At 30.1% G+C, this 13,682-nt stretch overlaps 1 protein-coding gene across 1 annotated transcript; it reads left to right on the forward strand.

The window, feature by feature from the left end:
• Positions 1-12,368: 12,368 nt before the first annotated feature.
• On the forward strand, positions 12,369-13,480 carry LOC145008321 (putative expansin-B14). The gene is made up of 4 exons (XM_078966938.1): positions 12,369-12,541; positions 12,651-12,766; positions 12,878-13,065; positions 13,159-13,480. The coding sequence occupies exons 1-4, from the start codon at positions 12,391-12,393 to the stop codon at positions 13,478-13,480; spliced, it is 777 nt and encodes a 258-aa protein (XP_078823064.1). The 5' UTR covers positions 12,369-12,390.
• The last annotated feature ends 202 nt before the right edge of the window (positions 13,481-13,682 follow it).

The following is a 13,682-nucleotide window of genomic DNA, read 5'->3' on the forward strand; positions in this document are numbered from 1 at the left end:
AAGAAAAAAATCACAAATAATTATCTAAAATGTATCAGTACATAGATTTTAAAATCAAAATAAAATTTATGGTTAGAACATTGTGTATGTATGTGTGTGTCTAAAATGCAATAAAAGTTGATTAGTCGAGGATTAGGCCACATATTTCCTTAAAGTCTTACCTTCATCTTCCATAATTATCATTTAGATCAAGTTGATTAAAACATGAACAAACATACGAACAACAATGGTGATTGAGGTTTTGTAAGAGTAGACATGAGTTTGAATATTAGAAAAACCACCAAAAGTTAAAGACTTAAAAGATGTATTTCAGTCACAGATACAACACTTTGCGAAACACAGATCCAAACTCACTTGCTTTTTGTTGTTGGATGATAGTTTTTAATAGTAGTTTATGAGTCTGTTTGTTTGTCCTACGGAGAAAATGAACCAAAGATCCAAACCTACTTGTGTTTGTTCTTGAGTATAGTCTTTATAAAGAGAATCTGTGAAGAAACCTATCATCGATCAAACATGGGTTTAGAGAGAGAGAGAGAGAGAGAGAGAGAGAGAGAGAGAGAGAGAGAGAGACCCTTTGTATATTACATAATTATATGTTATTTATCTAAATAAGGAAAAAGTTCATAAATGGTCCATTTAATAGTGAAATGACGGAAATACTCTTTAGTTAATAGATAACATTTGACGAAGTTAGCAAAAAAGATCGTTTGTAAAGGTTTTGAAACAAGACAGACCATTTGTGAGGCTTTTGAACTTAAAGACTATATACCATATTTTTTGAAAACACAATGACCATTTATGATGTTTTTTCTAGTTATTTTTAACTAATTTTTCATTATATATACATTATGATAAAACTCCCTCATTTAACTAGTTGTTTTTTTAGTATACATTATATATTAATAGACAATGAATGCTACAAAGAAACAAAAGTAGAAATACAATTGCCTCGAGTCTTAATTTATAAACGAAAAATAAAAAAATTGTAATGTGTCATAGTTATAAATAAATGGAAAATATTATGTAATTTTTATAAACTTATACTTCAAAACAGAAATGTTATCGAATATTTAATATGAACAATTAATTAGTAAATGAATATAAAATTTTAGATAAAATATAATGAAAAGGGCAAAATGAGAATGATGAAATGATATTCAGTGAGTGTTATTACGAATGAAGCATCAATAAAATTAAATATAATTTTTAAATTAATGTGCTATGATTAATTACTTTAAAAAAAATCTTATTTGACTATACCAATTAATATTATTAAATATAAATCAATATCTAGAGTTACTTTTAATTATTGTAAAAACACTACAAGAATAGCGGGCAACAACGACGACATGTGTCGTCGCAAAAGGTATGAGTTGTCGCTGCTAATATCTTTAGTGATAACACGTTGCTGCAAATGAGTCGTCGGTAATGCTTTGTCACTAATAGTATATCGTCGCTGCTATTGGTTTGTCGCCGCTAAAGCCCATTTTTCGACGCAAATACATTATCGCCGCTAATAGTGCATTGTCGCCGCAAAAAAAAAGGTTTTTTCTACAGGAAACAAAAATTAAGTATAGTATTATAAAGTCGACAATTCAAAAAGTACCCCATCACAGGAGCACATGAACAAATAATAAAAAATGGATAAATATTCAAAAACCATATATATATATATATATATATATATATATATATATATATATATATATATATATATATATATATACACACACACACACAGATAGGGTGGGGTTCAATAGAGAACCATCATTAATCAAAGAACCAATCGTGTGCATCAGAAATTATAACGATCAAAGGCCAAGGAAATAGATGTACACTTTTACATTAAACGTACACATACCGCATTATACCAAAAAATCTACCATTTACAAATAAACTCACAACTTTTTTTCGTTCAAATTTTTTTTGGTCATCTTTTTATCGGAATTAAAAAAAAAAAAAAAAAAAAAAAAAAAAAAAAAAAAAAAACCGAACATACCGTTGTTCACTATTTTTCGTCCTCTTTCCATAGAGATCAAGAATGATATATAAAAAACGAACTATTTTTTTTCGAAAAAAAACTCACTTCATTTTCTTTGATGGAAAAAATTAAGGTCTATTTTTTTTATAAAAAAAATTAATAAATATATCAAAATTCATATTTTTTGCACTTTTTAAACATAGATTCATATTAATGTAAAATAAAAAAAAACAAAAAAAAAACGATATTTCAGTTCAGATTCACATTGTGAACCTATTCAGATTCATATTGTAAACATGTTCAGATTCACAATGTGAACCTCCTCAGATTCACAGTGTGCATAATAATAAGTCAGATTCACAGAGTAAATCTGAACTGATCGGGGCTTTTTTTTTAACCGACAAATAAATAGAGGGTAACCTGGCCCAATGGATTAGGAATGTCTGGCGGACCACCAAGAGGGGTACCACTCACCACCAAACGGAACGAAGAATCGAACTCACGCCAATCCAAGGAAAATCCCCCAAATGTGCTCAGCCAATAATCGAACTCTTGATCTCACCCACTAAGGCTTATAACCCAGGATGCATCACAACCAGCTAGGCTAGTGATCACTTCCGACGTTTTGGATTGGTTCTTGGTTCCTTGATTAATAATGGTTCTCTATTGAACTTTTCTATATATATATATATATATATATATATATATATATATATATATATATATATATATATATATATATATATATATATATATATATATATATATATGACAAAATTACACAGATGGTCCCTGTGGTTGGCACGAGAGACCAAAGATAATCCTTATGAGGAATTTTGGACGAGTATGGTCCCTGTGGTTCCAAATTGTTGCACGAATAGTCCTTATGACATACTCCGTTTAATTGTTGCCGTTTATCTAAATCACGTGACCCTCACACGAGGGTATTTTCGTCTTTTGCTTTGTTACACGAAATGATCATATTCATAAATGATCCTTACATCTAGCTGCCATTTACGTTACCCCAAGAAATCGTCCCTTTATTTTCTCCTCTGATTTGTCATCTTCATCACTTCAAAACATCAAACGGAAACTAGGGTTTTCATCTTCATCTTTTGCGATGGTTCTAACTTTGTGGAATGTCCGTTCAAAATTTTCAGAAAATCCTGACCTGATCAAAGCTTATGGTGAGTGATCAGTTAACAACTTCCAATGTTGTTAAGTAATTTATGCACATTCAATTTTGAGACTTCATTCTTTCCTCACATCATTATTTATTTGTTTTTCAGTTAAGCTAAGTAGTTTTTGCACATTCAAGATTCACCATGGGGGTATGTTCACAAAATACCCAGGAAGACGTTACGTTGGTGGGAGTATTGACTATGTTGACTACGTAGACATGGACGTGTTCTCCGTACATGAGTTAGACGATATGATGAAGGAGATAGGTTATATCAACGGTGAGCCTATCTACTACCACTTCTTGATTCCAGAGATTGAAATCGATTATGGGTTACTTCCTTTAGGTAACGACTCAGACGTACTTTTGTTAAGTAAGCATGTCGCTAATCATGAAGAGATTATGGTGTATACTGAACATGGAACTACTAGACTCCATACATACTTTATGTCTCCAAATAAGGTCGTAGTGGAAGAAATCAATGAGCCTATTTCTTCGGAACTCAATCGAAAAAAGTTTACAAGTACAGAGGTAGGATCATGTAGTAGAAAATTGGACTTGAATGAGAACTATGACTTTTCTAGGTCTGTTGTACCTTTTGGACATTTTGATAGAGATGTATTGAAAGATGTTGGAGTTCAGCCTGCAAGTGAGGAGATTAACAAAGCCCAAGATGTTGGCCCTTCAGAAGACTTTGATCCTTTCTTTTATATGGTTCATAATGATTACCAACAGATGGGGGACAATGATTACCAACAGATGGGGGACAATGAAGAAACTGGAGATGCTATTAGTGATGAGACTAGTACCAATGGAAGTATAAGCGACGATAGTGACTTTTTAGTGGATGAACTTAATATGGTGGAGTATGTTGAAGTGAATATGAAAGACTTCCATAGTGGTGTTTATTCTTTTCCAAATCTAGATAACCACCAATCATTCAATGCACCTAATGTCACAGTTGATGAGGATTTGGAGGTGATAGATACACAGTTGTTTGAATCAGCTGGTGTAGAAGAAGATGAGAGGAAGAAGTTAATGAGAAGGTTAAACAAACCAACCATGTGTTCATCAGGAGTAGTACATGAAACTGCATTCCATCTGGGTCAAATATTTAAGTCCTCATCAGAAGCGAAGGACTACATTAAAATGCATTCAATTCGGACTAGGAGAAACATTTACTTTGCAAAAAATGATAAACAAAGAATTAGGGCAAAATGTAGGGGTGTGGTCTCGAAAATGACAGGTGGGCCATGGACAAAAAGTAGAATCAAATGCAAGGACAAAACAGACAGTTCACAAAAAGCAACATGCCCTTGGGTGGTATTAATTTCTAGATCTGATGAAGAAAGCGATTGGATGGTGAAAACTTTGGTTCATGAGCATAGATATGTGCAGTCAAGATCTATTAAAGCGTGTACTTCTAAGTTTCTTGCAACCACCATTCTTCAACAAGTGGAAGGAAACCCAACTATCCCAGTCAAAGCTTTGCGTGTAGAGTTACAAAAGACATACGAGGTGGGGATGTCAAGAATGAAGGTCTTTAGGGCTAAACAACTTGCACAGAAATATGTTTATGGAGATTATGAAAAACAATACAGTCTTCTCAGAGATTACGTACTAGAATTACAACAGTGCAACCCAGGAACAACTGTGAAGATTGATGTATATAGTGAACCAAATGCAGACTTGGAAACTAGGATGTTTAAGAGAATTTATGTCTGTTTAGGTGCATTAAAACTAGGTTTTAAGGCAGGTTTAAGAAATTTTTTAGGATTCGATGGGGCTTTCATGAAGGGACCTTACCCTGGACAGGTTCTCACTGCTGTGGGTCTTGATTCCAATAATGGGATCTACCCACTAGCATATGCCATAGTTGAAGCCGAGAACAAAAGCTCATGGAGTTGGTTTCTAGAGTGTCTAGGTGAAGATTTGGAGCTCTATACAAATTCAAACTTCACATTTATTTCTGACAGGCAAAAGGTTAATCTTCTTATGATACTTGTTCATGACATCTGTGTAATTTTGTCTGCTACATTTAGAAAATAACATTTTTGTTACTTGTTAATTAGGGGATTTTACCTGCCATTGCCAACCTATTCCCTAGCACTGAACACAGGTTCTGTTTAAGACATATTCACGAAAACATGAAGCTACAATGGAGGGGGAAGGAGCATCGAGATCATTTATGGGAATGTGCAACAGCAACAATAGTTAGACACTTTGACAGATTCATGGAAGATTTTAACAAGTTCAACTCAAAGGCATGTGATTGGTTAAAGAAAATTCCACCCAAACATTGGGCCAGAGCACATATTTCAGGTATATTTACCTTATATAACAGTTAGACACTTTGACAGATTCAAGGAAGATTTACACTTTGACAGATTCTTATAAGATATTTTGTTGCAATGTACAAGAAGAGCACATACGGATATTTTGTTGAATAATTTATGTGAAGTTTTCAACTCAAAGTTTTTAGATGCTCGAGACAAACCTATAATTACATGTTTAGAATATATTAGGGAATACTTAATGAAACGAATTTGTATTGTGCAAAATGTGATAGATAAGTCTCAAGGGCCACTTACCCCAACAGCCACAAAACTTTTAGATGGAGTTAAGAAAGCTGCTTCTCAATACACTTGCATATTTAATGGTGCTGAGAAGACTCAAGTTACTGGGACCATGGGGGAACAATTTGTGGTTAATTGGAGGGACAAGAACTGTAGTTGCAGGCATTGGGAAATCACTGGGATACCATGCTCTCATCTTGTTAGTGCCATTTGGGATAAGGTTGAGCATGGGGCAAAAAATGTCCCACCTCTTGAGGAGTGGGTACATCCATGTTATAGGCTAAGCACATGGAATGAAATGTACAAGTACAAAGTTCAACCAATCAATGGAAGAAGTATGTGGCCAAAGTTAGATTGCCCCACAACACTAACACCCCCCAAGCATACTAAACAGGTAAATAATTTTAAGTTTACAAGTTAGTATATGTTTATATTGTTTTATAATTTATTAATTATGCAGGTGGGGAGACCAAAAAAGAAGAGAAAGAGAGCTCAAACTAAAGAACCAAATAATGAAGGTAAAAGTTTGACCATAAAGTTCCTTACAATTACTTGTAGCAAATGCAAGAACAAGGGTCACAACTCTAGGAGTTGCAAGGGACAAGGGGGACAAAATGAAGTTAGAAATGTGGTGGCAGGGGGTAGGAAGCTTAGCAAGGCAAAGAAGCAGGGAGATGGCAAAAAGGAGAAAACCAAACTTAAGGATAAATCCAAAATGAAGGAAAAAGTTTGATTTGTTGTCGTTTGTGTTGTTTGTTATGCTACCCTAGAAATGTCTTTTGTGTTGTTTGTTTTGGTACCTTAGAAAGGTCAAACTAAGTTGGTTCTTGTGTGTCTTTATCTTTTGTTGGTATTATGGTACATTAGGGTGCTAGACTAAGATGGTTCTTTTGGTTATGATACATTAGTCTGCAAGCTCTTTTGATATTTTTTTAGTATTATGACTTTGCACTTTAAGGTTATGTAATGAACTTTATGACTATGCAAAAGTTTGCATTTTATTTTTGAACATTTCTAATGTTGTTATGGCTCTACAATGGCTTACACATTATACTACAATGGTCTAAACCCTACAAAAACCTTTCACTTTCATATTTTATACTTTAATGGATCTGGATAGTTCATTAAGGTGTAGACCAATATTTTACACTCATTAAGTTCCAAACCAATATTTTTCAATGGTTGTAGACTAAAAGTTTCCCAAATAAAAAGTATTCCATTCATACATACGAACATTTCTTACATCACAAACAAACAAAACGAAATCATCTTCAAATTAATACTATTATCTGATTCTTGAAGCAAGCAAAAGAACCATCATCTATCTACCCACAAGCAAAAGAACCATCATCTCCAGACTAATACTATTAGCATCTTTTGTACACATACATGAAAAAAAAACCAACTAAAAACTAGCATCATCTTCACTTTTTTTGCTTCAAAACTTGCTTGCAGCAGAGATTCTTGAAGCTTGTTCATGGATCTTAGCAAATCTGGAATGACAGCTACAACCCTTCGACACATGGGCTCATCAAACCATGCAATGAAACCGCAACTGCTAGGACATTTCCAAAACCTATGCCCTGGGTTGAGATCCGTCCATGATGTCACTATCACCGCTTGCCTTCCACAAAAACAATTTACCATTCTTAAGCAAAGTTTCTTAGAAAGATACAGAAGAGAGAAGAGAGAAGAGAGAATAGAGGAGACGATAAATAATGAAGGAAGTGATGGGGGTTTAATTTTTATAGGGAAGGGAAATGTTTTGCAGATCATGAGAGAGAAGGGACAAGCAAAAGATGAAAATACCCTCGTGTGAGGGTCATGTGATTTAGATAAACGGCAACAATTAAACGGAGTATGTCATAAGGACTATTCGTGCAACAATTTGGAACCACAAGGACCATACTCGTCCAAAATTCCTCATAAGGATTATCTTTGGTCTCTCGTCCCAACCACAGGGACCATCTGTGTAATTTTGTATATATATATATATATATATATATATATATATATATATATATATATATATATATATATATATATATATATATATATATACCCGAGGAGCAAAGAGAAAGTGACAACATTAAGTCACTAATAAAATTAAGCACTTTGATTCAAAAATTAATTTAATTTGATTTTATAATTAATTTAATATTTTCTTTTATGTTATTAGTTTTCTTTAACATTAATTTAATTTCATTTTATAATTAATATTATTTTATTTTAATTGAATATTAATTTGATTTTATAATAAATTTAATTTGATTATAAAGGTAACTTAATTTGATTTTCTAATTAGTTTAATATTTTCTTTTTTATTATTAGTTTAATTTTTTAAACTAATTTTATTTTATTTTAATATTAATATTAACTTGATTTTAAAACTAATTTAATTTGTTTTTACAATTAATTTATTATTTTTTATTGATTTTTTTAACTAATTTAATTTTTATTCTATAATTAAACTAAAATTACTAGAAGTACATTGCTATTAATAACCTAATTAAGCTACAATTGTAATGACCAACATTAAGTCAATAACAAAATTAAGCACTTTGATTTTAAAATTAATTTTATTTTATTTTATAATTAATTTAATATTTTCTCTTTTGGTTATTAGTTTTTTTAACATTAATTTATTTTGACTTTATAATTTATTTTATTTTATTTTAATATTAATATTAATATTAATTTGATTTTATAATTAATTTAATCTGATTTTTATAATAAATTTATTTTGATTCTAAAGGTAACTTAATTTGGGTTTCTAATTAATTTAATATTTTGTTTTTTGTTATTAGTTTAACCTTTTAAACTAATTTTATTTTATTTTAATATTAATATTAACTTGATTCTAATACTACTTGAATTTGATTTTACAATTTATTTATTATTTTTTATTGATTTTTTTAAAATTAGTTTAATTTTATTCTATTATTACATTAAAATTACTAGCAGTACGTTGCTATTAATAACCTAATTAAGCTAAAGTTGTAATGACCAACATTAAATCACTAACAAAATTAAGTTCTTTGAAACAATATATAATACATTACTAGAAAAATTGCTATTAATAACCTAATTAAGCCAAATATATACATCCAATTTGCATATTCCAATTTCATACAATTAAGCCAATGGTATACAATACATTCAATTCCAATTTTCATTTCATTTTAGACATACAATACATTACTAGAAGTAAGTTGTTATAAATAACCTAATTAAGCCAAATATATACATCCAATTCGCATATTCCAATTTCATACAATTAAGCCAAATGTATACAATACATTCAATTCCAATTTTCATTTCAATACAACTTGCATATTCCAATTTGCATATTCCAATTTCATATAATTGAGCATATAATATCAAACAAATGTATACATCCAATTTCAAACAAATACATACATCCAATTCAATTTTATACAAATCTATACATCTAAATACAAAATCAAACAAATGTATATATAAACCCAATTTCTATATCTAATTTCAATTTCAAATCAAATTTCATTTTAAGCCAATGTGGTATAAACATAAATAAAAAAAACATATACAAAATGTATTAACACTTCCCACAAATCGAAAAAAACATATACAATCCCACAAAATGCATAAACACTTCATATATCAAAATACAAAGATAATCACTCAACAAAATTAAACAATACTAACAATTTATCATCCAAATTAGCACCAAAACAAAAAATAATAGAAAATAGGGAGGAATTCAACCTTCAATGTGAGCAATTTCGGAATTGAGCTGAAGAGTTGTTGCTATGAAGTGTCTAGGTCGCAGTAATGGATGATTAGGGGAAGGTGTGGCGGACTTGTGGCGACACGAGCGGCTTGGGAATGTCGTCAGTTTCTACCCTCGTCCTCGTCGTCACAGTGATAAAAAGAAACAGAAACAAGAAAGAAACAAAATAAAAGGAACATAAAGAACAACAAAGAAAAGGAAGTTGTATGGGGTTATATGTAACTGGTCTTAGCGGCGACAGACAATAGCGACGATGCCAAGGTATTAGCAGCGACATTAGGGCAATAGCAGTGACACCTAGGAGGGAAAAGTCAGCGCGTTTTTACGTTCCTTTACGACCCTTCGATTGAAAACAAATCGGACGGATGAGGTTCATTTGACGCGGATCGCCGTTAGTTGGTATTAGCGTTGACGCAGGACAATAGCGGTGACAAGTAATGTATCAATTACATGTCACTATTATTGCCATGTGTCACCGCTAATGCCAACATTTCGTGTAGTGAAAATAATTTCAAAATTACATATAGGGTTCCATATTTAAGTTTGATCATGATATTTTATAATATCAATCGCTATTTTTAATCTACCATCATGTAATTTACATTTTTATTTTACTGTTTTTTACTTATATTATTCTAAATTAAGTCATTTTTAAAACAAATCCAATTATTAAAAAATATATAAATACTTATTATTATATATATGAAAAGAATGTTTAGATACGAAAAGTTAATATTCAAATTAAAATAAAGAATGAATGGTCAAAATACAAGTGTTATATATATATATCCCGTAGAAACCACGGTTACAAATTAATTAAATTTTCATAATAAAACTCAAAATTATTAATCGATTATTTTAAATAAATTAATAATTAATTAAGAGATATTTTTTTAGTGATATAAAATTATAGTCATCGATTTAAATAAATACGTGACCTTATATTATATATTACTTTTAGTTTAATTTTTATATTTTGATGTTATTAATTTAATATAATTAGAATGATAAATTTAAAATTTGAAATGGAGAATCAATAACAATTACCATAAACTTAACTAGGAGGCATAATAAGACTATACATGTCAAAAAAAGAATCAACTTATTTTTTATTAGAATACTGATATATATATATATATATATATATATATATATATATATATATATATATATATATATATATATATATATATATATATATATATATATATATATATATATATATACACACACACATGCAATTCATGTGTCCCTATATAAAACGATGACGATAAATAGCTCTTCTGATGAATAGATTCTTACCGGGAAATAATTATTAGATTTTATTTTTAGTTAATAAGTATTAAAAAAATTATCACTTTTAAATAAATATAAATTTTATTATTAGTTAATAAGTAATAAAAAAATTATCACTTTTAAATAAAATATTTATTTTTAAACCATATATTAATATTGTTTATTTATATTATTGATATATAACTTAATTAATAGCGATGTCTTAGTTTAATATATATATATATATATATATATATATATATATATATATATATATATATATATATATATATATATATATATATATATATATATATATATATATATATCGCTACAAATTAAATTTATAAATAATGTTTCTTTATTAACATATTAACATTTGTAGCAAATATTACATATTTATGAAAAATTAATTTTATAAAAAATTTTGTAACTTGTACTGCTTCTTAAAATAATATATATATATATATATATATATATATATATATATATATATATATATATATATATATATATATATATGTGTGTGTGTGTGTGTGTGTGTACATACATACATTAGATGTGTGCCCGCGCAAAGCGACGAATATAAACAATTCTTTCGTCGAATAATTTTCTTATGGGGAAATAATTATTTTAATTTTTTTATTATTTTTTATGTAATAAAACAGTTACTAGCTTTCAATAAAATATATATGTTTAGACCTTATATTTATATTTTATATTAATATATTTGATGTAAATTAATTAACATCGCTGTTTAATTTAAGAAATATAAATTAATTTATATAAATAAATTTATTTTTTTTTAAATTGTCGTTTTGCTCAAAATCAATTTTCTTAATAACCATTGCTCCAAAGTTTAACAAGTGTTAATGATTTATTTATATATAATTGATTTGTGTGTATTTGCATAAAGTGGTGACAATAAACAACTATTTTGACAAATATTTTTTTATGTGAAAGTAATTATTTGATTTTAATCTTATGTGTAAAAAGGTTACTGTTTTTTAAAAAGTTATTTAAATTTAAACCTTATATTTATATCTTTTCATATATATATTTGATGTTAATTAATCGTTGTCTAGTTTAAGAGTCTAGTTTAAGAATATAAATTAATTTATATACGGTCAATTTAATATTTTAAAATTATTATTTTGCTTTAATGGTTTTTCTTTGAGAGAGAGAGAGAGAGAGAGAGAGAGAGAGAGAGAGAGAGAGAGAGAGAGAGAGAGAGAGAGAGAGAGAGAGAGAGAGAGAGAGAGAGAGAGAGAGAGAGAGAGAGAGAGAGAGAGAGAGAGAGAGAGAGAGAGAGAGAGAGAGAGAGAGAGAGAGAGAGAGAGAGAGAGAGAGAGAGAGAGAGAGAGAGAGAGAGAGAGAGAGAGAGAGAGAGAGAGAGAGAGAGAGAGAGAGAGAGTTTGCACACATTCAATATCAACGTTAATTTGACATTATTACGTTATATTCATAGAGTTGACGTTATTACGTTATACTCACGGAATGGTATTCACTTAATTACAATATATTCTTCTGATGCTATAAATTGGTTCAAAGATAGGTTGAAAAACCACAAGTACGTCATTCAACAATAAGCAAAACATTAAATATAATGGTTTCAACTCCTTTTGTAGCCTTTATCATCTTTTTCGTAAATATATCTTCTTGTTTGTGTGCTGTCTTTCCTAGCAATCGTACTTTCGGAAGCAAAATATTTTCGGCTGGTTTGGCAACATGGTATGGGGATGAAACCGGTGCTGGAAGTGGTAATGCACTGTAAATTTCACGTTATAATATTATAATTATCTTATTCGTAATTCCATTAGTTTGTCATTTCACTGCTCTTATCGATCTCTGTTTTGTGATAATTAGTCGGAGGAGCTTGTGGATGGAAGGATGATGTTAAGAATCCTCCGTTATCATCAATGGTAGCAGCAGGAAACGCCAACATTTTTTTATCAGGCAGAGGATGTGGACATTGTTTTCAAGTACGTACAATTGGTTATTGCATCTAAGTCTTGTTTGATTTTATTCCTTTGATCACTTAACATGAAACAAAATGCTTAGTCTTGATGAAAGAATTACAAATGTATACGCAGATAATGTGTCATCAACCACCATATTGCTCAGGTAAACCAATCACGGTGACCATTAGCGATGAGTGTCCTGGATGTAGCGACGCACCTTTCCATTTTGATATGAGTGGGTTTGCTTTTGGTGCAATGGCTAACCCTGGCCAAGATCACAATCTACGACAACTTGGCAAACTTATGGTGCAATATCAAAGGTGAGTATATACGCAATGAATTATATAACTGGTTATACGATTAATTACGACTTTTTTATTGCTGAAACAAGCCATGCATGTGTCGTGTGATAGGGTGCCATGCAGTTATAGAAATACCAACATTGCATTCAGAGTTGATGAGGGTAGTACCAAATATTGGTTCGCCGCAGCAATAGAGTATGCAGATGGGAATGGTGATTTTAAATCTGTGGAGATGGCACCAAGTGGAAGTACGAATTTTGTTTCAATGGATAACTTATGGGGAACAGTTTGGAAAATAAACATTAATCCATCATTCCAAGCTCCATATTCTTTCCGGCTGACATCTAGTGATGGGGAAACCATTATAGCAAGGGATGTGATTCCTCAAAATTTTGTAGTTGGGCAAAAGTACTTATCGCATGTAAATTTTTAAGTGATAAGGTTAGATTATGAGATCCTAGAGGTCTTTAACAAGTGTGAATTCAAAATAAACAAAGCTGTGGAATAGTTTTGAGCGCACACATATACCAACTTTGATATTGAACTTGGAGTTTGAGATTTTCTGACCAACAAGTTTTTAAGAAGAGATATACCGATTGTTACCTTAACCGTCTAAGAGCATGTTTGGTCTATTG

The sequence above is a fragment of the Lactuca saligna genome, chromosome 8 (genome assembly GCF_052625555.1).
Source record: "Lactuca saligna cultivar CGN05327 chromosome 8, ASM5262555v1, whole genome shotgun sequence".
Lineage (NCBI taxonomy): Eukaryota > Viridiplantae > Streptophyta > Magnoliopsida > Asterales > Asteraceae > Lactuca > Lactuca saligna.

Coding starts and splice junctions, on each gene's coding strand:
- LOC145008321 (XM_078966938.1), top strand. CDS start 12,391: ATGGTTTCAACTCCTTTTGTAGCCTTTATCATCTTTTTCGTAAATATA. Junction 12,767..12,877: donor GATGTGGACATTGTTTTCAA/GTACGTACAATT, acceptor ATGTATACGCAG/ATAATGTGTCATCAACCACC. Junction 13,066..13,158: donor CTTATGGTGCAATATCAAAG/GTGAGTATATAC, acceptor GTCGTGTGATAG/GGTGCCATGCAGTTATAGAA.